The 27,866-nt window shown below is 38.8% G+C and overlaps 1 protein-coding gene across 1 annotated transcript in view; it reads left to right on the top strand.

Annotated features, from left to right (window-relative positions):
* LOC105554813 (chromosome unknown open reading frame, human C11orf49) overlaps positions 1-27,866 on the top strand; it is a 258,467-nt gene that overhangs the window by 121,020 nt on the left and 109,581 nt on the right. The window contains 1 exon segment of the mRNA XM_012001406.1: positions 15,838-15,844. Coding sequence (XP_011856796.1) covers positions 15,838-15,844 — 7 coding nt within the window.

The raw sequence follows: 27,866 nt of genomic DNA on the forward strand, positions 1-27,866 counted from the left end.
TCCCTCCTTCCTTCCTTCCTTCCTTCCTTCCTTCGCTCCTTCCTTCCTTCCTTCCTCCCTCCCTCCCTCCCTCTTCTCTTCTCCCTTCTCTTCCCTTCCCCTCCCCTCCCCACTGAGGTTATAGTAAGTGAATAGGTAGACTCCCTGCTTTTGAATTTATGAGATTCCCCACTATGCTCTAATCGATGCTACTGCTACAAAACTGTAAGTTTTCTAAATAGCTACTAAATATACAGCTATTAAACTTTTATATATAGTTACTAACTCTTTTCTAAAACTTTTCCACCCAATATCTTATTAGTTCCACTGTCCTAAGAAATAGGTAAAGTGGGTATTATTGTGCCCATTTTATAAATAATGAAATTGTGTAACTTGCAGAAACATTTCATGGTGGATTAGTATCAAAGCTAAAAATAGAACCCAGATTTACTAATATGCTGATGTGCTATTTCTACTATTTTTACTTCTGTCATTGCCTCTTTGACATGTAACTCTGGAGATCATGCATCTTCATTACAGTATTATTAAAGAAGTACTTAGTGTACTGAGGATCGTATCGTTTCCTTTACAGAATAAATGCACTAATAGGCAAAAACCAATGTGGACTCAATTTTAAGTGAAGCAACTCAGAAACACTATTCCATTGGTCTCTATATAAACAAAACTGGGAACTGTGAGTGTATAGGTAAAGCTTGTGCTATATTAACAGAGGTTGTCTTTCCCAGTCCCTTACTCAGTCAGCAAATATTTGTTGTAGACCACCTAGTACAGTCGTCTCTCAGTATATGCAGGGATTGGTTCCAGAACCCCCATTTATACCAAAATCCATGCATAATCAAGGCCTACATTAGTCCTGTGGAACTCTCATATGTGGAAAGTCAGTCTTCCGTATACAGGGCTTCATACCCCTAGAATAGTGTATTTTCGATCCATATTTGGTTGAAAAAAACCCCCCTAAAAGTGTAGATCTGCACAGCTGAAACCTGTGTTGTTCAAGGGTCAGCTGTATATTGAAGAATATGGCTAGATCTAGTTTCTGTGAGACAACATATGAAGATAACTATGGAAAACGGTCTTCAGATAGCCTTAACTTTTTTCCTGATACAGAAGTGGGGCCTCTTCAAGAATGTATTTACTATCACAAGGGATTCATGTAGCATTTGGACTCTTAGCAGATGTGGGTTTCTTTATCTTTCTAATAGCAGCAGCCAGTGACTCATCCAGCTGCTAAGAATAAGCAGCTCCAAATTGCCTGTTTCTCCTTGTGCCATAAACAAACACAAAACATAGATTTTATGCTGGCTGTTTATTGTTATGCTTCTTCTTTTTTTTTTTTTTTTTTTTGAGACGGAGTCTCGCTCTGTTGCCCAGGCTGGAGTGCAGCGGCGCGATCTCGGCTCACTGTAAGTTCTACCTCCCGGGTTCACGCCATTCGCCTGCCTCAGCCTCCCAAGTAGCTGGGACTACAGGTGCCCGCCACCATGCCCGGCTAATTTTTGTATTTTTAATAGAGACGGGGTTTCACTTTGTTACCCAGGATGGTCTGGATCTCCTGACTTTGTTATCCACCAGCCTGGGCCTCTCAAAGTGCTGGGATTACAGGCGTGAGCCACCATGCCCGGCCTATTGTTATGCTTCTTAGTCAGACAGCCTCAGACTTCTTAGACTAAATGCAACATCGGTGTCTAGGTGATCCTAAAATAATTGGTTAAGTAGCTTTAATATATTCTCAGCTTTTTTTAGGAAACTTCAGAACATCTTTCTAAACCGGAATGTGTCAATCTCCAATTTTAATCCAGAATGAGTGAAAGCTCTTGGAGGCAAGATTCTAAAGGAAAGGATTTATTAAGCCCCATTTTATCAATTATAATGCCAGGTACCTGCCTACTGAGTGGAGCTCCTACTGCATTGTTCTTCTGCAGATAACTTCCTTAGAATGTCATGTGCATACTTGAGCATGATCAAGTGGAAACTAACTCTTCTGGGAGGTAGCAAAAGGAGAGCTTACGTATCTAAAAACGAAGCCACTTGTAGAAATCTAAGGACCTGGTCCCTTTTGACAAAAAATATTTTATTCCAGTTTTTAGCAAGTACGGGGGTATAATATCATTTCTGCATGACTGAGCACTGATGCTAATTATCTTGTCCAAATTTCAGATAATCTCATGAAGACTGTAATGAACCTCTTGGTATCTAAGCAACTTTAGGCTCTTGGAAGCAAAAAGTTTTATTAGAATTTTAAAAGCCTTTAAAATTACACTTCTCACTTTACTAATTTTTTCTGTATAGGAATATTAATCTGAATTTTCTAAGTCTGGCAAAGATTGATATTCTCTTGATGTAAATCTTTACTTCTGTTTAGGGATATCGGCTCAAAAGAGCCTTCTCCAACTTTATTTTCAATTAGAATTTAATTTTGAGTATATACATACATACACATACATACATATATATATTTCATTTGATAAAATAATGATAGGTACTTCCTCTTCTATCTGTGAAGAAGTATCTGCTAAGGGAATTGCCCTCTTGCCACTAACAATGAAAGAATCAGAATATCTGAAACAGCAGTTTTCAGACATTGGGCAATAGGCAGGTGGGGACTGTGAATTCTGAGAGGCAGTTTCCAAGCAACAGTATAGGGAGAGAGATTGTCAAAGAGCTTAGCAGTGTTATTGAGTTGAGGAGGCAGAGACTGGGGTTTAGGGAGGCTGGAGCAGCCAGAATTTACAGGTCAGAATCCAAAAGAGGAAGAAGTTGTTCAGTGAGCTCCAGAATCTTTGGCTACAAACTTTGCACATGTGTGGGTTGGAAAAAGAACTACCAGAAAACAGTGGGCCAAACAATTTCTGGAGTATACAAGGGGCTAAGTATAATTTACACTTCTACCAGCCATAGTGAAAAGACCTCAAAACACACAGGGGACTGGGTAGAGTTCTCAACAGTTTAAAAGCAAAAAGGATTAAATTGATCTGCAAGTAATTTAACTCTATACAAGAACAAAATTCAGTAATCTTTAAAGGAATTTAACAAAATCCAGCATTCAGCAATGCAAAATTCACCAAGTCTGACATTCAATTCAAAATTACCAGACAGGCCAGGCATGGTGGCACATGCCTACCTCCCAGGACTTTGGGAGGCCAAGGCAAGTGGATTGCTTGAGCCCAGGAGTTCATGACCGGCTTGGGCAACAGGGCAAAACCCTGTCTCTACAAAAAATTTTAAAAATTAGCCGGGTGTGGTGGTGCACACCTGTGGTTCCAGCTACTCAGATGGCTGAGGTGGGAGGATTGCTTGAGCCTAGAAGGTTGAGGCTGCAGTAAGCCGTGATCACACCACTGCACTCCAGCCTGGGTGACAGAGAGTAAGACCCTGTCTCAAAAACAAAACAAAACAAAATTACCAGACATTAAAAGAAACAGGAAAATACAGCCCCTGACCAGGAGAAAAATTAATCAATAGAAACACAGATCCAGAAATGACAGAGATGATGGAATTAACTAACAAGGACCTTAAAATAGTTATTTTAAATCATATAAATATACTCAAGTATGTAAAGAAAACATGAATATGATTAGGAGATTAGTGGAAGATATTAAAAAGATCCAAATGGAATTTCTAGACATGAAAAATACAATATAGTGAAAATGATAGTAGCAATTAACATTTATTAAGTGCTTCTAGATAGATTATCTCATTTTTCTTCACAACAACCCTATGTGTTAGGTAGATGCTATTACTTCCTTTGCGCAGAAAATGAAACAGATTTAGAATGTTAAATAACTTGCTCTAGGTCACACACCCAGTCAATGAAAAAGCCAGTGCCAGGAGAAGCCATGAAGCCTGACTCCAGGCTATATTATTGCTTCAGTGTGTTCTGCGTCAACACTGCATGAGAGGCTGGAAATACAAATGAGTAAGTGAAAATACTTGCCCTCAAGGAGCTCTTATTCTAGGAGAAGAAACAGAGTAGCCTAGGAACCAACCCAAATGCCCATCAGTAATAGACTGGATAAAGAAAATGTGGAACATATACACCATGGAATACTATGCAGCCATGAAAAGGAATGAGATCATGTCCTTTGCAGGGACATGGATGAAGCTGGAAGCCATTATCCTCAGCAAACTAACGCAGGAACAGAAAACCAAACACTGCATGTTCTCACTCATAAGTGGGAGTTGAACAATGAGAACACGGTGGATACAGGGAGGGGAATATCACACACCAGGGCCTCTTGAGGGGTGGAGGTTGAGGGAAGGGAAGTTAGAGGACAGGTCAATAGGTGCAGCAAACCACCATGCACACGTATACCTATGTAACAAGCCTGCACATTCTGTACATCTCTCCCGTTTTTTTTTTTTTCTAGAAGAAATAAAATAAATAAACTAGATTATTAATTCAACCCCACCCCTGTTCCACCAAAAAAAAAACCAGAGTGGTGTAGAAATAGTCTCCATAGAGTACAGGTGATTTTTAGAGCCATGCATAAGATTCCGTAATAGCACAAGGGAGAAAATAGTAAATTCTGTAGAAGTAGGTGAAGGCTATAAAGGAGCAAACACAGTTGGGATGGATCTTGGAGCAGTAGAAAGCTGTTAAGCAAATAAGGAATACATTCAAAAACAGGGAACACGATTTCTGAAAGTATGATAACATGAAACAACATGGTTCCTTTGGAAAGTGGTAAGAAGTCATTGTGGCCAATACTTAACACATAATAAGGAAACACTATCACAGTCAATAGGAGATAATGCGGAATGCTTTTATGTGCCATACACTGAGCAAAATGTTTACATGTATTCATTCATTTAATCCACACAATAAACATATGAGTTGATATGATTACTATCCTGTTTTATATGTTAAGAAACGGAGTTGGCTGGGTGCGGTGACTCATGCCTGTAATCCCAGCACTTTGAGAGGCCGAGGCAGGTGGATCCTTGAGGTCAGGAGTTTGAGACCAGCCTGGCCTACATGGTGAAACCCTTTCTTTTACTAAAAGTATAAAAATTAGCTAGGTGTGGTGGCACATGCCTGTAGTCCCAGCTACTCAGGAGGCTAAGGCAGGAGAATCGCTTGAGTCTGGGAGGCAGAGGTTGCAGTGAGCCAAGATCATGCCACTATACTCCAGCCTAGGCAACAGAGTGAGACTCTGTCTAAAAAAAAAAAGAAAAAGAAAGAAAGGAAAATAAAAGGAAACTGAGAGTCAGAGAATTAAGTAACTAGCACAAGGCCACAGCGTTTATAAGTAGCACAGCTTATATTCCAACCTACATCTTCACAAAGTTCACATTATCACATTCTTTTTTTTTTTTTTTGAGACTGAGTCTCACTCTGTTGCCCACTCAATGCAACCTCTGCCTCCCAGGCCCAAGCAATCCTCCCACCTCAGCCCTCCTAGTAGCTGGGAATACAGGCACATACCACACCCAGCTAATTTTTGCATTTTTTGTAGAGATGGGGTTTCACCATGTTGCCTAGGCTGGTCTCAAACTCCTGGGCTTAAGCAATCCACCCACCTCAGCCTCCCAAAATGCTGATTACAGGTGTGAGCCACCACTCTCAAGCCCACGAAGTCCACATTCTTAACAACTTGCTGTGTATGCTACCCCAGGTGTTACAAAGGGCTTTGTGTGCACTAAAAAGCATAGGAATGATACAATGGACTTTGGGGACCCAGGGGAAAGGATGGGTTGAGCGTGAGGGATAAAGGACTGCAAATTGGGTTCATTGTATACTGCTTGGGTGATGGGTGCAACAAAATCTTACAAATCGCCACTAAAGAACATACTCATGTACCCAGATACCACCGGTTCCCCAAAAACCTATGGAAATAAAAAGTTTCTCCTGAAGTTAGTAGAATCTTCTCCATTTGTGTGGTATTTTCACATGTAACACAGACAAAACATGGAAAATAGAATGCAAGGCAGGTAAAAGTGAAAACAAAGACCAGTTAGGAGACTCATAGTATAACAAAAATGACCATGAAAATGAAGAGCTATTTAAGAAGTTGGTTTGACAGGATTTGCTGATTGACTGGGTGAGGGATGTGGCAGAGAAAGAGTCAAGAATGAATGCCAGGATGTAAAGTATGACCAGTTTCATCCCTTCCTTGCTTTTTTCCTTTCCTTTTTTTTCCTTTTATCTTTTATGTTTCACTCTGAATTGACAGTGGTTTTGTGTTCATATTTATTCATTCGACAAACATTTATGTATCAGTGGCTGGTGATAAAGCAGTGACTGGGACAGACAGAAATTTTTATTCTTGTCAACTTTGCTGTATGATCAGAATATTGACAAAAATCCCTGCTTTTATAGAGCTTACATTCTAGGAATCAGGGAATTGCAGTGGGTCTATCTGATTATGTGATAAAAATCTGTTACTTTTTCTAAAATATCTAATGTTTATGGTGGACAAAGTGATGTCAAGGGAAAATGCAGACACTTTAGGCTGAAATGAAGCTGTTGGTCTGACTTCTTTGTGTAATTGCCTTGAACTTCCACTTGATTTTGCTTGTCACTAAGCCTCATCTTCACCAGTAAAAATCATTCAGTGAGGATTAATAGTGCTTTACTACAGGAGTGGGGTGGCTGTCTTTGAATTATTAAAGAGCAATTGTTGCTTCTGTAATGTTTTAAACAAACAAGAACCCTTCCGTGTGGTCTCTTCACTAATGTGGGCCCCACCAGCCAATTATGTTCACCTGCTCCAACCAGTGCATCGCCTCTCCTCATTTTCTCCTGGAAACTGGATGTAGACAATCGACAAGAATTTCAGTGCCTATTTCCTAGCTCCCATTTTGTTTATTTCTCCTCAGTTCCTAATTTTCCCTTCGTTTTTCATGTTTATTTCCTTCTTCAAAATCTTTTCTCCAGGGAGAAAATTGACAATTGATGACCCCTCAAATCATTCACCTCTCTACCTCCAATAACTTTAATCTTTCCCCCTATTTAATGTTCTCTTTTTTTTCAATGTTAGTTATTTGGGGCTGTTACACAAGCATTCCTGGAATGCTTTTGTCACCATCTTCTCTCCCACCTGAAACTCCTCAACCCTCCATACATAATACCTCTACGTTTTAGTTTTAAAGGTCAGGTCCTTAAAAAAGCCTTCTCTGTGACTCCCTCCCTTATCTGAATTGGGTCCTTCCATTATAATTTTTCAGATTATCCTCTGATTTTTAGTCATATCATTTGTTACAGTTTCTGATTCAGTATTTACTTGAATGACACTTAATGTCCATCTCCCTTATTAAAATTATAAACTTTATGAGGACAGGAACCTTGTTTGTTTTGCCAGTAATTATATCCCTAGCACCTAATATAGGTGAATGATTTTTTTGTTATATAATATGAAGGCTTACCATTTCCCCATAATGATACAGAAGATAGATTATTGAATGGATTATATTATCATTCATTTTATCAGAGGATAGGTTAGTTTTTAAAATCTGCTTTACATTAACTTTTCTATATTATATAGGAACTTCTGATTTAAATTAATAAATCTTATTGACAAAATGCTATATACCAGGTACTAAACCTCATGTTCAAAGTGCCCCACTAAAAACCAGCCCAATCAAAGCCCTACTATAGTAAATAACACCTAATTAAAATAATATTCAGTATTCCAAAATAATAATTTGAAAGATTTAGATCATTATCCATAATCAAACTTTAAACACTGGTGAATAGTACCTCCATTCCTTCTTTTGTATTCTGGGTTTTTACCTTCACTCCATGAAAGGTATCACAAACTAGTAGTCAGCTAACTACACATGCCTTGGCCTACAGATGTGTCTTCTTTGGCTTGCAGTGTTAAAAATATTTAGATTCAATTAGATGCCAATGTTTCACATAAAAGTCTCAATTTCAGTTTCACTTGAAGAATGGAAAATCCTCCCAGCACCATGCCCACATTCCTGCAGGGAGACAGTTCACCAGGGCAGAGATGCAGCTGCTCCCTTTAGACAGGGCATATGGTCTCAGATTTACCACCAACCCAAGCTGCCCTGCTTCACCTGCTGACGTTCCCTGCGTGTCGTCTGTAGGCACTGGAGTTTGCTACCATTGCTAGAGCTTCTTGGTCCATTTATAATCACTAAAAGGTAAAGTTACACTCTTAATTCAGTCAGGAGCTTTTTTCTCAACTATTAATAGATTCTTTCTCTTTTCTCCTTGATATCTCCATATCACATAAAATTTTAGAATTAGAAGGGACCTTAGAAATCATTTCATCTTGAAACTAGGTCTTAAAAATATATATATATATATATATATATGTATATATATGTATGACCAAATGACCATATATATGAGGATTTTTATTTCTGGGATCTGCATTCTCTTTTGTTGGTTTATCTGTCCTTATGATTACTGTGGCTTTGTAATAAGTTGGGGTTTTTTTGGTTAGTTGGTTGGTTGGTTGTTTTGAAACGGAGTCTCACTCTGTTGCCCAGGCTGGAGTGCAGTGGCGTGATCTCAACTCGCTGCAACCATATATATATATATATATATGGTTTTTCTTATTATTGTGGTAAAATATCTAACAAAATTTACTATTTACCACTTTTTAATTTGAGAAATCTTTTTTATGGGGATAAAATCCATATAACAAAATTTACCATTTTAACCATTTTTAAGTGGACAGTTCTGTGGCATTAAGTACATTCACAGTGTTGTGCAACCATTATTACCCTCTGTCTCCAAAACTCTTCATCTTGTGAAACTGAAACTCAGTAGCCATTAAACAATGACTCCCATTTCTCTCCTCCTCCAGTGCCTAGAAACCACCATTCTACTTTCTGTCTCTATGTATTTGACTATTCTAGATATATCAGATAAGTGTGTACAATATCTGTCCTTTTGTGTCTCACTTATGTAACTTAGCATGATGTTTTCAAAGTGCATCCATGTTGTAATGTGTATCCGAATTTCATTCCTTTTTATGGCTGAATAATATTCCATTGTGTATATATACCACATTTTGTTTATTCATTCACCTATTGATGGCCACTTGAGTTGTTTCTACATTTTGGCTGTTGTAAATAATACTGCTATGAACATAAGTGTACAAATATCTTTCTAGAACCTGCTTTCAATTACTTTGGGCACATAACTAGAAGTGGGATTACTGTATCGTATGGTAATTTTATGTTTAATTTTTTTGAGGAACTGCTGTGCTGTTTTCTACAGCAGCTATATTATTTTACATTCTCACCAGCAATGCATAAGGGTTCCAGTTTCTCCACATCCTCCATAATGCTTGTTGCTATTTTCTATTTTTCTGATAATAGCCATCCTAAAGAATGTGAAGTGGTATCTCGTTGTGGTTTTGATTTGCATTTCCCTAATGACTAGTGATGTTGAGTATCTTTTCATATGCTTATTAGCCATTTTATATCTTCTCTAGAGGAATATGTATTCAAGCCCTTTGCCCATTTTTGAATCAGGCTGTTTTGTTGTTGAGTTGTAGGAGTTCTTCATGTATTCTGGATATTCATTCCTTATCAGGTATATGATTTGAAAATATTTTTTTCTATTCTGTAGGTCATCTTCTCACTTTTTTTTAAATCATATCCTCTGATGTACAAAAGTTCTTAATTTTGATGAAGTCCAATTTATCTATTTTTGTTTTGCCCCATATGTTTTTGGTGTCATATCCAGGAAATCATTTTCAAATCCAGTGTCATGGAGATTTCCCCTGTGTCTTCTTCTAAGAATTTTCTAGTTTTAGCTCTTAAATTTAGGTATTTGATCAATTTTGAGTTAATTTTTATGTAAGGTATTAGGTAAGGGTCCAACTTCATTCTTTTGCATGTACATATTCAGTTTTCCCAACACCATTTGTTGAAAAGACTGTCATTTCTCCCATTGAATGGTACCCTTGGCACCCTTGTCAAAAATTAAATGACCATATATATGAGGATTTTTGTTTTTGGGATCTGCATTCTCTTTTGTTGGTTTATCTGTCCTTGTGATTACTGTGGCTTTGTAATAAGTTGGGGTTTTTTTGGTTGTTTGTTTGTTTGTTTGTTTGTTTTGAGACGGAGTCTCACTCTGTCGCCCAGGCTGGAGTGCAGTGGCGCGATCTCAGCTCACCACAACCTCCACCTCCCAGGTTCAAGCAATTCTCCTGCCTCAGCCTCCTGTGTAGCTGGGATTACAGGCGCATGCTGCCATGCCTGCTAATTTTTGTATTTTTAGTAGAGACACAGTTTCATCATGTTGGTCAGGCTAGTCTTGAACCCCCAACGTTGTGATCCGCCTGCTTCGGCCTCCCAAAGTGCTGGGATTACAAGCTTGAGCCACTGCACCCGGCCTTGTAATAAGTCTTCAAATCAAGAAGTGTGAGTCATCCAATTTTGTTCCTTTTCAAGGTTGTTTTGCCTATTCTTGGTCCTTTTAAAGACATTTTATTAATGGTTTTTTCTATTAAAAAAATACCATTGGAATTTCAATAGGATTTCAGTGAATCTATAGATCACTTTTAGTAGTAGTATCACCTTGACAATATTAAGTCATTTAATCTATGAACATAGGATGTGTTTCCATTTATTTAGGTCATCTTCGGTTTCTTTCAGCAATATTTTTAAGAGAAAGTGTCTTGCTCTGTTGCCCTGGCTGGAGTGCAGTGGCACAATCCTAGCTCATTGTTGCCTTGAACTCCTGGGCTCAAGCAATCCTCCCACCTGTGCCATCAAACTCAGCTAATTTTTTATTTGTTTTAGAGATGAGGTCTCACTCTGTTGCCCAGGCTGGTCTCAAACTCCTGGCCTTAAGCAATCTTCCTGCCTCTGCCTTCCAAAGCACTGGGGTTGCAGGCATGAGCTACCACACCCAGCCTCTTTCAGCGATGTTTTGTAGTTTTCAGTATACAAGTCTGTCACCTCCTTGGTTAAATTTATTACTAAGTATTTTATTCTTTTCATGCTATTGTAAATGGAATTGTTTTTCTTAGTTTCCTTTTCATATTTTTCATTGTTAATTTATAAAAATATAATTGATTTTTGTTTTTTTGAGACAAAGTCTCACTCTGTCGCCCAGGCTAGAGTGCAGTGGTGTGATCTCGGCTCACTGCAGCCTCCGCCACCCGAGTTCAAGCAGTTCATCTGCTTCAGCCTCCCAAATAGCTGGGATTACAGGGACATGCCACCACCCCAGCGTGTAGTTGATTTTTGTGTCTTGATTTTGTATTCTGCATCTTTGCTGAATTCATTTATTAGGTCTAACAGTTTTTTTTTGTGTGTGTGTGTGTGTAACCTTTAGGGCTTTCTGCATATAATATCATATCATCTGTGAACAGAGGTTATTTTATTTCTTTCTAATTTGGATGCCTTTTTTTTTTCCTTAATTGCTCCAGCTAGAGCTTCCTGTACTATGATGAATAGAAGTAGTGAAAGCAGGCATCTTTGTTTTGTTCCTGATCTTAGGGGAAAAGTTTTTCAGTACAGCAGGTCCTCAAATAACATAATTGCATTATAACATTGATGAGAAAAAAAATTGATTCCCAGCTGGGGCCACTGTCTGTGTGAAGTTTTCACATTCTTCCCATGTCTGCATGGGTTTTCTCTGGGCACTCCAGTTTTCTCCCACAGATGTATGTGTTGGGTTCATTGGTGTGACTAAGTGGTCCCAGTGTGAGTGAATGTTGGTGTGTGTGTGTGCTCCCTGAGATGGAATGATGTCCTGTCCAGGGCGGTTCACCTTGTGTCTCAGGCTTCCAGGATAGGCTCTGGCCACCTGCAACCCTAAGCTGGAATAAGCAGGTTGGAAAACGAATGAATACAAACTGTTATCAAATACAGATTTATAAAGTAGATGATAATCATACAACTGCACAACAATAAGTGATGCAGTATGAAAGCATTCAGCCAGCCCACCATATTCGTGATTGTTTTGTAATTCCTGGTAGGAAGAGGTGCTCTTTAAATTTTTCTACTTGCAAACATCTATTCCTTGATTTAATCCACCACCACTACAACTGTCGTCATTCAGTGATTCACCAAAAATTGGGTAATCTTACTTGTTGTTATTAACCTTTCTTAAATGTATGTATGGCCCACATTTATTTCAATGTTTAATATTAGAGGTGTTTGGGGTCTTCATTTAGAAGTTGGGTGATTATTTGTGACCAGAAATATGCCATAGGAACTTAACTCTTGTTTATGTCAATTCGCCTAGGATGAAATTGGTTTTATTATACCTTGTTTCACTTAAAGTCAGTTTCCAAGAACCTATTGATGAGGTTGAGGACTTTTATTTGGTTTTAAGGTAAAAGTGTGTGAAAAAATTGAGATTCATACAGATAAGTAGCTTCAAATACTAATAGATTTGTTTTTAACATTTTGACTAATCTTTTTTTTAGCTTTACTAATGTTCAGAAAGGGAGTGATAGTAAATTTGTGTTTCAAAGCTGAGTTGCTCACATTCCTAATTAATGAGTAATCACTCTGGAGAAGTCAACAAATTTTCTCAGCTAGTTTAAAAATTTTATTTTTTGGAGACAAATAAATGTATAGTATAACATCATATATAAGTTGTTCAATGGTGTTATTTTTTGAAAATATCAGATAACTCAAAGGCTAGTACGATTGAACTGTGTCTGCCTCCCAAATTCCCATGTTGAAGCTATACCTCCAATGTGACTATATTTGAAGAAATTCCTCCTGTAAGGAAGAAATAAAAGTTAAATGAGGTAATAAGAGTAGGACTTCATCAGATAGGAAGGATTAGTATCCTTGCAAGAAGAGACACCAAAACTGGTGTCCTTGTAAGAGGAGATACCAGAGAGCTGCCCATGCCCCTCCATGTGAGGACACAGTAAGAAGGCAGCTGTCTGCAAACCAAGGAGAGAGCCTTTACCAGACACCAACTCTGCTGGCACCTTGATCTTAGACTTCTAGTCCCCAGAACTGTGAGAAAATTAATTTCTGCTGTTTAAGTCACTCAGTTTATGGTATTTGTTATGGAGCCTGGGCAGACTAATACAGAGGTCTTCTTTTTAACTCACAGTTTCATCACAGAAAGATTCATTTTATTTTGCATGTTGAGTCCAAAACCTGTTTTGATTCATCATTAACATTTTATCTGAAGTTGTGAGTATGGCCGTGTTGCCCTGCATTATCAAACTGAGCCATCTAATTTATTTAAAATATCAGTAAAATTTCCACATTGATAAACTTTTATTCAATGGATTTTAGTTTAAGGTAGAAATATTTGCAATTACTTTTTTTTTTTTTTTTACAATTGTCCTGATACCTGCCTTATGTCAATCAGGAAACTTTAGTACAAAAGAATACATTTTGATACAACTGCTTACATCCCTGCAAATAACTCAGAAAGATCTGCAGCTTAAAGACTTTGTCCTAATAAAATTGACAGCCTGTATCAATCTGTATGTTATCCAGTGTAATATTTTTTAAAATGTAAATGTTAATTTTGAAAACTGCTTGTGTAATTTTGGCCAGGCACGGTGGCTCATGACTATAATCCCAGTATTTTGGGAGGCTGATGTGGGCAGATCATTTGAGGTCAGGAGTTCAAGACCAGCCTGGCCAACATGGTGAAACACCATCTCTACTAAAAACACAAAAATTAGTGGAGCATGGTGGCACATGCCTGTAATTCCAGCTACTCAGGAGGCTGAGGCAGGAGAATTGCTTGAACCCAGGAGGCAGAGGTTGCAGTGAGCCGAGATCATGCCACTGCACTCCAATCTGGGTGACAGAGCGAGACTCCATCTCAAAAAAAAGAAAAGAAAACTGCTTGTATAATTTTAACTGCTAGTGCTTATCTACACAGTATTTTTGGCCTTCTCTTTTATATGATCCTCTACTCCTTGAATTTTTTTCTGCCATTGCCTTTCCAGTCACGGTACAAATATGACTACCTCATACTCCTTTGTTAGTATCTTAACACTTAAAGACTTCCATTTTGTAATTATCAAGCATTTTATAAAATAATAAATCTACTTTGCATTTGCTTCCATACCCAGATCATGTAAGTAAAAGGAGAACTTGACAACATCTGTCTTCTCATCCAGTATAAAGATTTTATGTAATCTCAGCCTTTATGCCAATATAGTCCTGGATTAAAAAGAAAAGAAAAAGACGAGAGCAGATAAAAACTTCCTAATCAGTGGTATATTTACAGTTGCAAATATATGTATATTTGTGGAGTAGGAGAAATTCCACCAATGAGTTAACCTATGAGCACAGGTTGATAATGTATATACATTAAAATTTACTGTGCAACATATTTAGTGTACATTTCATTTTTCTTATAGACTTTAAATATAAGTATGTTTTTAATGAGAATTGAAATTAAACTTTTATAGAAACTTCTAAGTGCCTCTGCAAAATTCTAAGCTTCTGTGGAACATGGTTTGAAAACTACTGATCTACTTCAACCCTTCCCCATTGTGTAAATGTAAAAATTGAAGCCAAGGTCTCCTAATCACTTGGTAGTACCTGTAAAACCAAGACTAAATTCAAGTCTTCTGGTTGCCAGTCAAATGTTCTAGCCATTATGCTCTGCTGCTAAATGAACATATATACATTTTGTGTCATTTAGTCTCTGAGATGAATGTATAATTTTCTAGCCCAAAATGTAATTGTAGTAGTTAAGGCATAAGAATGCATTGCCAGTGTGATTTTATTTCTTCTTTCATTGTTTTACAGATGAAGGTAAAGTAGCTACAAGTTAAGTTCCATTTTACCTATCTTCAAGAGAAAAAATAGTTACTCCACCTGGTTTAAAATTTTAAAATAATAATTCTTATTAGAGAGGGATGTATAATACTTGTTTATTGGATGTTTCATGCTTTGAAGGACATAATAAGCAGATTTTGGAAGTTCTTTGAAAGTACAAGAGTTTGTTGTTGTTGTTGTTGTTTATTTATTATTTATTTTTGAGACAGAGTCTAGCTCTGTAGCCCAGGCTGGAGTGCAGTGACAAGATCTCACTCACTGCTACCTCCGCCTCCTGGGTCCTGGTTCAAGCAATTCTCCTGCCTCAGCCTCCCAAATAGCTAGGATTACAGGCATGCACCACCATGCCCAGCTAATTTTTGTATTTTTAGTAGAGACGGGGTTTCACCATGTTGGCCAGGTTGATCTTGAACTCCTGACCTCGTAATCCACCTGCCTTGGCCTCCCAAAGTGCTGGGATTACAGGCATGATCCACCGCACCCGACCGTTGTCATTGTTTTTTAATTTTAAAGTTAGGCCGAAGTGAGACTGTAACACACAACATTATTAAACCCATTCTCTAAAGTAGATCTACCAAGCCAGGCACAGTGGCACATGCCTGTAATCTCACTTGAGCCCAGGAGCCCAGGAGTTCGAGGCCATAAGTGCACTATGATTGTGCCTGTAAATAGCCACTGATCTGCAGCCTGGGCAACAGAGTGAGACACCATCTCAAACAGGGTGGGTGTGTGGATGGATGGATGGATGGATGGATGGATGGATGGATGGATGGATGGATAGATAGATAGATAGGTAGATAAATGATACCTAGATGTACCAGAAATTGAATGATACCTCTTAGGCTTCTGAAATCTCTTGCTCTTGTTGTTCTGTTAGAAACAAAAGTAAATGATTAAGTTAAAGTTTATACACTATGAATCAAATAAAACCACCTTAGGTTAAAGATGTCAGTTTAATAAACCATACTCCAATTTGGTTGTTTTGGTGGGTTTAAAGCTGGACGTATATAAAAGCAAATATAAATAATGTTGAAAATTTAATATTTTCCAGTTTTATTTTGCTTGGCATAACCTGCTCTTGATTCCCACTGCTACTGCCTGACCCTAATTTAGAACGCTAATTAGACACCTTGTGGAGGTTGTCAAAAAGACAGATTCCTTGATCCCACCTCAAACCTACTCGACCACAGCCAGCAGGCAAGGGGCCCGGGAATTAATTTTAAAAAGCATTTCAGATGATTCTTAGGATCACTCAAGTTTGGGAAACATTAAGTGGTTTCAACCCTGCTTGCATATTACTATCAGCTAGGGTGCTTTTAAAAAATACTGTTGCCCAGGTCCCACCCCAGGCCACTTTAATCAGAATCCTTTTGGTTGGGACCCAGGCATTTTAAATGCTCTGCAGGTAGTTCTCATACACATTGAAGCTTGAGAACTCCTGCAAGACTGTTGGAAATGTAATTCTCTGAAGCACAGCCCTGGGCTTGTCACTTCTGCTGAGAACGTCAATGGTTCTATATTGCCTACTAATGAAATATGAATTTATGACTATCATAAGACCACTCATGACCCAACACCAGCTTTTCCAACCACTACTCTCCTACTCATAAGACTATACTCTAGCCACACAGAAACACTCACTTTCCCCAAACACTCTGTGCTTTCCCCCTTTCACAACTCTGTTTTTGCTTTCCCACCATGTAGAACTTTCCCCTGTGTCTGTCTGTCACAGTCCTGCCCATCCTCAAATAGACCCAGCTCAAGTAGATTCCCATTTCCTCCTCTCCTTTCCCTCCCCTGCCTCCATTCAAAAGCGACCTCTTAGGGCACTTGTCCTGTCATACCTTATATTTAGTTATTGGCAAATACATAATCCCTTTCATAAAATGCTGTGTGGAATTAAGAATAAGTGGATTTTTATCTTTCCTTTTTCCCCATCTAGATTGTAAATTTGTGATATCAACTGTTTACCTCTGTGTGAGGCACTAAAGAGAAAGACTTTAGAGTCAAATGGCCCTACGTTCAAGTGCCTTTTTTATTGGATATGGCTGTGTGACCAAGGTCAGGTTAATTTTTCCAAGCCTTAGTTTTCTCATCTATAAAATGGACAATATACTACTTCAGTGTTGTGAAAACTAGATTTGATAACTAACTGGAGCATTCTGTAATCCTGGTATGTAAAAACTGCTCTGTCAAAGTCTGTTGCTTTTATCATTGTGATAATGATCGTTGTTAGCTCCCTTGAGGGCAAAGACTGCATACTTTATCTTCGATCCCCATTCTGAACCTTGCTTATTGTAGGTGCTTGATAAATACTGGGTGAATAAAGCAATGAATGCCTGCTGGGTCGAGCTTATTTATATAGTCCACTACCAATCAGTTCAGCCTGTCTTGGAGGGAGCACTTCAGATTTCAATTTAACCATCAGATAAAGACAGAAAATAGGATTTCCACTAAAAACTTTAAAAACTGTATTAAAAAAGCCAAAACCCCAGTTAAACCGTAAGACAGCTGGTTTCTTTCTGCTGCCAGGAAATAGAGAAAACCCTCCAAGAACCATTTGCTGTTTGTTTGTTCATCATATAATAAACATGCCGTGACTTGGGGAGAGCACACACTTCCCCTGCAGGCAAGCTTGGGTTTGGGGAAGTTGCATGTAGCAGCAGTGAGGAAGAAATCCCCCACTCTGTGGGAGAGGTTCCTTCAGGGACTCCACTAAGCCCATTTGCAGTTTTGCTGAGTTATTTACTAAGATGAAGGGACTGGGTGTGGCTGGTCTGAGATTCCTCCTGGGAAGTCACTTCAAGAATCTCCTTAATTTCCTCACTCTTCATCTTTGTTCTCTGGCTTTGGAGCAAGGGTGCAGTCAGTCGCACCCAGTTGGCTGCTGTTCCCAGCACACTGAATTCTTTGAAGCTGGCTGGGGCAGCCAAGGATTCCCTGTTCTGTTCTTTTCCCCTTGCCCTGATTTGAAAAACAGTCTGGAAATTCTCATCTGGCATGACCAGAAGGAACTTAGTAGGTTGCAAGCTGTTTTTCTAGATGCACAGGACCAAAAAGAACCTTTAGAGCTGTAAATTACCATTTCTCAAAAACTCAATATGATGGATTTTACATGGACAAATTATATAACATAGGCTCTACCATCACCACTGTCATTTAAACAAGAGGCCATCCAATTGAGATGAAACCGATATAGGAAAGTAATTATCATCAGCTTTGTCACTTGAAGAAGGAATATGAAGACATATTAGCTAATTGAAACCTCAGGAAAGATGTATAACGAAATGTATGAGGATTAATGAGTAATCCACAAAAGTGTTTACCAGGTGACCAATATCTTTTAAAATATATGGATGTATTGCAGCTCTCTTTTAATTAGTAAATACACACACACACACACACACACACACACACACATATATGGATGAAAAAATGAATTTATGTTATAATTACAATAGATGTGATGACAAAAGAATTCATAGTCTGAAAAATATATAATTTCAGTGATCAGAGCCTTATGTATTATGCTAATTGGCCAATAATTCCTTGAAAGTACGTTTCTACTTTTAAAATTAAATTGAGAAAGCAATGATGAGCAAATATGTGATAATATTCTAGGCGGACACTGAACATTTATATTTATTGTAAGAACAGCATGATGGTAGAGTACTATTTATATAAAATTATGTGTCTTTATGTCTTTATATGTTTACATACATACAAAAATATTTGGAAAGAGGTTTACTGAAATGTTGTGAATGATTTTCTCTTAGTGTTGAGACTACTTTTTTTCTTCACACATTTTTATATTGTCTGGGTTTTTTTATAATGAGCATATAACGTTTTTATAATCATAGTAAAAACAAAGCTATTTTTATAGCTTTAATAAAGGAAAATTTTGCTTGAGCATCTGCTATGTGTCCAAAGTGGTACTAGAAATTATGAGATATAGGAAAGAAGGCTGCGCCCTGGCTACCAAGATGCTTACAATCTAGCTGGGAAGACAAGTAGGGGGTGGGATCCTATAGAATGTAATCAGGTGTTGGGATGTATGGTTCAAAAAGGTGCTACAGAGCATCAGAAAGAGGCTAGGAAGCTCTCGTTGGAAGGAAGCTTTCATTGAAAAGGAAGATTAGGCTGGGCGCAGTGACTCATGCCTATAATCCGAGCACTTTGGGAGGCCAAGGCAGGAGAGTTGCTTGAGCCCAGGAGTTCAAAACCAACTTGAGCAACATAGTGAGACCCTGTCTCTATTTTTTTTGAGAAATATTTTAAAACTTAAAAAGAAAGAAAAGGAAGCTTAGACTGGACCTTGAAAGATGGACAGAAATTGAATAGGAGGGAGGGAAGAAGGCATTTTAGGCAGCTTGAGCACTAAAGTGATAATAATATGCTTTTTGAAAAGAAAGGAGGAAACCAGCTTATCTAGAATAATAAGCAAATATGATATGTGATGGAGAAATTTGCTTTATTGCTAAGTTTATTTCATAAGATATATTTGATATATTACAAACTATATTTTTGTATACTTGAGCAGATCCTAGAAAAATATTTTGTAATTATTCTGCATATTGACTCTAAAGTGACATAAAAACTATGACTACTATGAAAATTTCAGTATTTTAGTGTATTGAGGGTGGAAGATTTCAGTACATATGCTCTGTAATACTATCATCTCTGTGTACAAACTTGTTCTCAAGTCAGCCAGTGGCTTTTTGTATAGTCTTTTAATTTGTGGTTAATATGTTCCTACACCTTTCTTCTTCTATTAAAAAAATCAAATTAGCCGAACGTGGTGGTGCACACCTGTAATCCCAGTTACTTGGGAGACTCAGGCAGGAGAATCTCTTGAACTCAGGAGGCAGTGATTTCAGTGAGCTGAGATTGCACCACTGCACTCCAGCCTGGGCAACATTCTCAACAACAACAGCAACAAATCAAAAAGCACCAGTTGCCATGGCTCATGTCTGTAGTCCTAGCACTTTGGGAGGCAAAGGTGGGAGGATTGCTTGAGCCCAAGAATTTGAGACCATCCTGGGCAACACAGTGAGACCCACATCTCTACAAAAACAAGAAAAACTCACCAGGCATAGTGGCTCACGCCTCTGGCCCCAGCTACTTGGGAGGCTGAGGTGGGAGGATTCCTTGAGCTCAGGAAGTCAAGGCTGCAGTGAGCTGTGATCGTGCCACTGCATTTCAGCCTGGGCAACAGAGCAAGACCCTGTCTCAGAAAGAAAAAAATCAAAACTAAGGATGGGGAAAATTTCTTTTGAAAAACATATTAAGATGGAGACTTTTCAAACAATGGAATCAGAATTCACTTTTAGCAGTTACTTAGTTAACAGGACTACATTCTGTTTGTATTGTATACCCTAAATGCTGTAGCCATGTAAGTGATACTTATCATGTACACAAGTCTCCTGAGAACCATATATTTGAAATTTTAGGTACAAAATGTCAGTCATAAAGTTTTCCTTTTTGAATTTGTGTATTATTAAGTGCTTTCAATATTCAAAGCTCTATGTCAGGTGAAAGATATACAAGGAGCTCACTCATTCATCAATTCGTTTATTCAATAGTTTTTTTTTTTTTTTTTTTTTTTTTTTTGAGACGGAGTCTCACTCTGTTGCCCAGACAGGAGTGCAGTGGCTGGATCTCAGCTCACTGCAAGCTCCGCCTCCCGGGTTTATGCCATTCTTCTGCCTCAGCCTCCCAAATAGCTGGGACTACAGGCGCCTGCCACCTCGCCCAGCTAGTTTTTTTGTATTTTTTAGTAGAGATGGGGTTTCACCGTGTTAGCCAGGATGGTCTCAATCTCCTGACCTCGTGATCCGCCCGTCTTGGCCTCCCAAAGTGCTGGGAGTACAGGCTTGAGCCACCGTGAGGCCGGGGCCTTAACAGTATTTTTTTAGTGTGTCCTCTGTGCCAGGTATTATTCTAGGTACTGGTACTAAAAGAATAAGGAGAATATAGTTCTATTTTTAAGGAGTTCACAGTCTCATTTGAAAGAAAATGGACATATAAATAGTTACAGACCTCTGTAGAAAGTGTCAGGCCAAATACATGTGTTTATTTGCCCTCTCTGTAGAGCACACTAAAATTGTAATATGTTAGGCACGGTGGCTCATGCCTGTAATCCCAGCACTTTGGGGAAGCCAAGGCAGACGATCACTTGAGGTCAGGTGTTCAAGACCAGCTTGGCCAACATAGTGAAACCCCATGTAAACTAAAAATACAAAAATTAGCTAGGTGTGATGGCAGATGCCTGTAGTCCCAGCTACTTGGGACTTGAGGCAGGAGAATCGCTTGAACCCAGGAGACAGAGGCTGCAGTGAGCCGAGATCACACCACTGCATTCCAGCTTGGGCAACAGTGCAAGACCTTGCCTCAAAAAGTAAATAAATAAATCTAAATAAATAAAATAAAAGTATAATAAAGAGGCAGAAAAGATGTAAAGGCAAAAGGACAAAGGAAACAAAGGAAGACATGACAGGAAATAATAGACGTCCACCAAATTTTAGACGGTGGACAGCAGACGCATAACTAAAAACTGATTTGGTAAAGGAAGCTGATGTATAACTACTTGCAAAAGGGAAGAGGTATGTTTGTGCCATTTAGGCCTAAAAGTGTTCAAGAATTGGAGGTGTCGGCCAGGCACGGTGGCCTCACACCTGTAATCCCAGCCCTTTGGGAGGCAGAGGCAGACAGATTACCTGAGGTCAGGAGCTCGAGACCAGCCTGGCCAAGATGGTTAAATCCCATCTCTACAAAAATACAAAAATTAGCCCGGCATGATGGCAGGTGCCTGTAATCCCAGCTACTCAGAAGGCTGAGGCAGGAGAATCTCTTGAACCCAAGAGGCGGAGGTTGCTGGGTTGCTGTGAGCTGAGATCATGCCACTGCACTCCAGCCTGGGTGACTGAGCAAGACTCCGTCTCAAAAAAAAAAAAAGAATTGGAGGTGTCAAGTACTCTGAAACTGGGAGTGAGAGGAGAGCTGAAAATAATAGGATATATTGAAAGTCATTATGAGGAGCAATTAGATCCCCAGATCCCTCCCCAACTTCAAGCATCAAGGTCACTACACTTCTTCATTCCATAGAAGACTGGAGATATTAAACTAGAGGAGCTCTTGACTCAGGAGCACCAGGCACAGAGCGTAGGTGAGATGCCCTGGTGAAAAAAGATTGTCAGTGTCTATCTGCTAAATGTTGACACTTATTTTCTAGCTCCCTTCCCTTGCTTAGCTGTCAGAATGCTGGCTGCCAAATGAATATCCCCTAGGTAGGATTCTGGAATATTTTCTGGAGAAACTGAAATAGCATCAGAGGAAGTCCCTACAAATCTGACATTTAGGAGTTGCGCAGTGAAATGACCAGGTTTCCACCCAGTCATTCTACAATGAAGCTTAATATAAACAAGCTCCAATTCATTCAGATAACCAGTTTTTTAGTACCTCGCACCAAATAGGAATGAACATATTCAAGTATTCAAGGATCACCAGAAATTTGGGGGAAGTCTCTAACATGATAGCCAGAAGCCAAAGCAAAACAAAATAGAGGCCAGGCGCGGTGGCTCACCTGTAATCCCAGCAGTTTGGGAGGCCGAGGAGGGCGGATCACCTGAGGTCAGGAGTTCAAGACCAGCCTGGCTAACATGACAAAACCCTGTCTCTAGTAAAAATATAAAAATGAGCTGGACGTGTTGGCATGTGCCTGTAATCCCAGCTACTCGGGAGGCGGAGGCACAAGAATTGCTTGAACCCGGTAGGCAGATGTTGCGGTGAACTGAGATGGTGCCACTGCACTGCTGCCTGGGTGACAGAGCAAGACTCTGTCTCAAAACAAAAACAAAAACAAAAAAACAAGAAAGAGTTCTTAGAAATTAAACGTTGTAATAGCTGAAAGAAAAATTCAGTAGATGGGTTGAAAGATCAAGAAATTACCCAGAAAACAGGAGGAAAAAAACAAGAAAACTAAAGGCCCAGTCCAGGACTATAAGATCTAAAAATCTGGAGTTCTAGAAAGAGAAATTGGAAGAACTAGAATGCCATCAGGCTTCTCAACATGAGAAGTTAAAAAAAAAATGCGCAATGCTTTTAGAATTCTAAGGGAAAATTATTTGCAATCTAGAATTCTGTACCAAACTGAACTATCAATCAACCGTGAAGGTAAAGTTGTGTTTTTTTTGTTGTTGTTGTTGTTTTGTTTTTGAGATGGAGTCTCACTCTTGTCACCCAGGCTGGAGCACAGTGACCTAGTCTCAGCTCATGTGCAACCTCTGCCTCCTGGGTTCAAGCAATTCTCCTGCCTCAGCCTCCCAAGTAGCTGGGATTAGAGGCACCCGCCACCACGCCCAGCTCATTTTTTGTATTTTTAGTAGAGATGGGTTTCACCATGTTGGTCAGGCTGGTCTCCAACTCCTGACCTCAGGTGATCTGCCTACCTTGGCCTCCTAAAGTGCTAGGATTACAGACATGAGCCACTGCACCCAGCCGAGGATAAAGAGTTTTAGATGGGCAGGGTTTCATAAATTTTAACTCTTATGCAGCAGCCTTTCTTATGAAACTACTGAAGAGTATGTTATATCAAAAAATGAGAATAAGTTTAGGAAGATGAAATTATGAGATCTAGCATCAAGGGATGCTAGGAGAGATAAAAAGAGAATTCTTAGAATGATAATGGAAGATAGTTGCAGGACAACAGTTTGTGCAAGATAGCTAGAAAGCAATTCAGATTGAAATAGCAGGACAGAAGGCTCTGGGAGGAATTTCTGCAGGAAAATTAAATAATAAAACTGATAGATTATCTGTTGTGTAAAAAAATTTTCCAACCTTCAGTTGGAGAATTAGGGTTTAATACTTCAGTTGAAGAAGCACTGATTAATACTTAGAAACCCCAACACACCGAGAAAGAAATAATTATTCTAAGAAAAACAAAAGGTTGTATAAGAAAGAAAATATAATAATATACTTTGTGTTTTTGCTGTGCATAATATTTACATAGTCATAAATGAGTAAATACTGAATATTGGTAAGCCAAAATTAGTATCACGAAAAGATGGACAGATGGGAAGTATATGTGGGTGATGAAAAAGATAATTTGTCATCTTCAACTGGAAGTTAAAAGATAATGTCTAAAATTTAAAAATCAAGAAATAGCAGTATAAACATATTATTTAAAAATGCAAAGCAAAAAACAGAGGACTCAGTGAGTTTTGCTAAGTATGACAGGTTAGAAGATTTGCTACAGTAGTTTGGTTGGGGTGAAGTGAGTTATAACTTCCAAGAGAACAGTTTTAGTTGAGTGATGGAAGCAACGTTGAAGGAGTTACTGAGTGAATGAATGGGTGGTAAGAAAGGGGAGATAATGAACATAGCATGCTCCTCTGAGAAATTTGGCTTTGAAAACAAAGGTAGGAGAAAGGAGTGTTAGTGAGGAGAGTCTATGAAAGATTTTTTAGATTAAGGGACCACTTAAACATGTGCCCATAGACAGCAAGGAGTTAATGGAGAAGGTAGGTCAACCATGCAAGTGTAAAGGAGATAGTTGGTGGAGTAAGGTCCCAGAAACTGAGATAACATGGACTCAAGAGCATAGATGGAAAGATTAACTGTAGGAAGAGAAGGGGAAGATTTCTTTCTCTGAAAGAAGGAAGGAAGAGGTGCAGATAAGTGAAAATGCAGAGAAGTATTAAGGTATAAAGGAAGGAAATTGAGGGACTTAAAAAGGTGGCTTCAGTCTTCTCAAGAAAATAAGAGGTTCTCTGCTGAGAGTTTGGATTTGGGGCATAGGATTAGCTTGGAAATTTGAGAACGGAAAATATCTAAAGGCATGTAATGCCAAGTTAAAAGGAGATGACTAAAAGGATTATCCAGTAGCCATGAGTGTCCAGTTGAGGTTAGATAATAGAAATTTGTAATAAAGCCAATCAATATGGTTTCTGGACTTCCTTCAAGAACATTGTATCTCCAAAAGTTGTGTTAATCATCATCTTGGCTAGGATAGCGTTTCCTTGGAGTGTCTTAAGAGACATCTCAGGGTTCAAAAACTTTAGAAAATGCTTGCTCAAAGAGAGTCAGTGCTCAAGAATACCAGAGGGAAGGTTTTCTTGTGGAATATACTTCAATCTAGGTCATTCGGAGGTCTTGTGGAGGATCATGGGCAACGAAAAAAATATATACTTAAGAGACTTAAACGACACAAAACAGTTTGATATCAAAAAGATCTATAGCTGCATGGACATCTGGACACAAATCTGAGGGTGGGAGCATGTTGGAGAACACCTGGATTCAGATAAAAGAAGAGCAGAAGAGAGGTGACATCATTGTGGGATTAGACTATAGACTACCTAGCCAGATGGAAGAAATAGATAAAGCATTCCTGATGCAGGTCACAAAACTGGCCTGAGTCAAGAGAGCTTGGTGATAGGGATTTCAAGCATCAGCACATAAGCTCAAAGTCAAGTTCAGCCAAAAGCTGCATACTTGATTAATTCTTTTTTTCCTGTTTGTTTATGTTTTTCTGATCATCAAAGAAAAACTTGCTCACTGTAGAAATGTAGTAGTACAGGAAAGTGTAATGAAGTAGAAAAATAATCACTCATAAATCCACTCACCATTAAAATACTTGCTAATTATTTCTAGTATTTTTATGCATTATTGTCTTTGCATAGTAGAGATTATGCTGAATATACATTTGTCTAAACTGTTTTTTTGACATAAAAGATTTTTCTCATATATATTTCTTATATCTCATATATTTTCATATATATCTGAAATTCTTTTTATATGTTCATCTTTCAGACGGAGAAAATACGGCCAGGCGTGGTGGCTCACGCCTGTAATCCCAGCACTTTGGGAGGCGGAGGCGGGTGGATCACTTGAGGTCAGGAGTTCGAGACCAACCTGACCAACATGGTGATACCCTGTCTCTATTAAAAATACAAAAAAACTTAGCCTGGCTTGGTTGCACACACCTGTAATCCCAGCTACTTGGGAGGCTGAGGCAGGAGAATCAGTTGAAACCAGGAGGCAAAGGTTTCAGTGAGCCAAGATCATGCCATTGTACTCCAGCCTGGGAAACATGAGTAAAACTCCATCTCAAAAACAAAAAAAAAAAAAAAAAAAAAAGGAAGAAATATGAGATAGGAGTCCTAGATATATATAATTATAAAAACAATTTCAGGGCCGGGCGCGATGGCTCACGCCTGTATTCCCAACACTTGGGGAGGCTGAGGCAGGCAGATCACAAGGTCAGGAGATCGAGACCATCCTGGCTAACACTGTGAAACCCTGTCTCTACTAAAAATACAAAAAATTAGCCGGGGGTGGTGGCATGCGCCTACAGTCCCAGCTGCTCAGGAGGCTGAGGCAGGAGAATTGCTTGAACCCGGGAGACGGGGGTTGCAGTAAGCCGAGACTGTGCCACTGCACTCCAGCCTGGGCAACAGAGCGAGACTCAGTCTCAAAAAATAATAATTTCACTATTTACTCTTTGCTAACATTATTTCCATCTTTCTGAAAATAACCAGTCAGTGCTACTGTATTAGGCAGGAAAAAGAAATGAAGCATAAAAATTTTAAAGGAGAAGGAAAAATTACATGATTGCAGATGATGTGATTACTTAGCTGGAAAGCCCAAGATAATCAAATTGAAATCTATTATAAACATTATGCTTCAGCAAGGTAGATGGACAAAATATACTAAAATCAATAATTTAGTTTAAAAAATAATAAGGGCCAGGCTCAGTGGCTCACACCTGCAATCCTAGCACATTGGGAGGCTGAGACAGGCAGATTGCTTGAGCCCAGGAGTTCGAGACCAGCCTGGGAAACATGGTGAAACCCTGTCTCTACAAAAAATACAAAAATTGACCAGGCATGGTGGTGTGTGCCCGTAGTCCTAGCTACCGGGAAGGCTGAGATGAGAGGATCACTTGAGCCTGGGAGTTTGAGGATGCAGTGAGCCAAGATCACACCACTGCACTCCAGCCTGGGTAATAGAGCAAGACTCCATCTCAAAAAAAAAAAAAAAAAAAAGATTACATACCTAGGAACAAATGTAACAAGAATATGCAAGAACCATATGAAGAGAGCTTTAAAACACTACTAGAAACAAAAAAAGACTTGGACATATGGAAAGGCATGGTATGTTCTTAGGAAGATTTAAAATCATAAACCTGTCAGTGTTCCTTAATTTAATCTATAAGTTAACATGATCTCCGTAAAAAAATACCAATAGAACTTTTTGCTTATTTGCTTATTTTCTTGAGAGAAATGATTGTAAAGCTCATACAGAAAAAATATGTAGACTAGAATAACCAGAAATATCCTGAGAAAGAAAAGAACGAGCTACTAGCCTCGTTAATATCTGTAATAGATATTAGAATCTGTTATAAAGCCATAATTCCACTATAATTGCGAACAATAAACCCTATGTGCCAGGCACTATTCTAAGCCCTTTAAATAGAACAATTCATTTAATTATCTTAACAGCCCATTGAGATTAACCTACTCAAACTTACACTGCCAATAAGTGGCAGAGCTCAGATTTGAACTCAGGTGCTAGCTCCAGAACATGTGCTGTCTTCATCACTACACTCTTCATTACCAGCACATTTATTATTGACATATTAATAGGCAATCAATGGACCAGAATCAGAAGCTTAGAAATGGACTCAAATATAAAAATAAAATTAATCTACATTGGGGAGGGCATTTAAATCAATGAGCACAACTGGTAGCCATGTTAGGAATATGATACTGCATCTTGTATGCAAATAAATTCTAGATGGATCAAAAATTTCAATATAGGCTGGCTACAGTGGCTCATACCTGTAATCCCAGCACTTTGGGAGGCCGAGGTGGGAGAATTGCTTGAACCCAGGAGTTCAAGACTAGCCTGGGCAACGTAATGAAATCTGTCTCTACCAAAAAAGCCTTTTTTTTTTTTTCAACCAGCATGGTGTGGTGGCGCGTACTTATATTAGCTTGGTGTCAAGGTAATTACGGGTTTTGCCATTCATGACAATAGTCTCAGCTACTCGAAAGGCTAAGGTGAGGGAATCACTTGAGCCCGGGAGTTGGAGGCTTCAGTGAGCCATGATCACACCACTGCACTCCAGCCTGGGAGACAGAGTAAGACCCTGTCTC

The sequence above is a fragment of the Mandrillus leucophaeus genome, unplaced genomic scaffold (genome assembly GCF_000951045.1).
Source record: "Mandrillus leucophaeus isolate KB7577 unplaced genomic scaffold, Mleu.le_1.0 Scaffold66, whole genome shotgun sequence".
Classification (NCBI taxonomy): Eukaryota; Metazoa; Chordata; class Mammalia; order Primates; family Cercopithecidae; genus Mandrillus; species Mandrillus leucophaeus.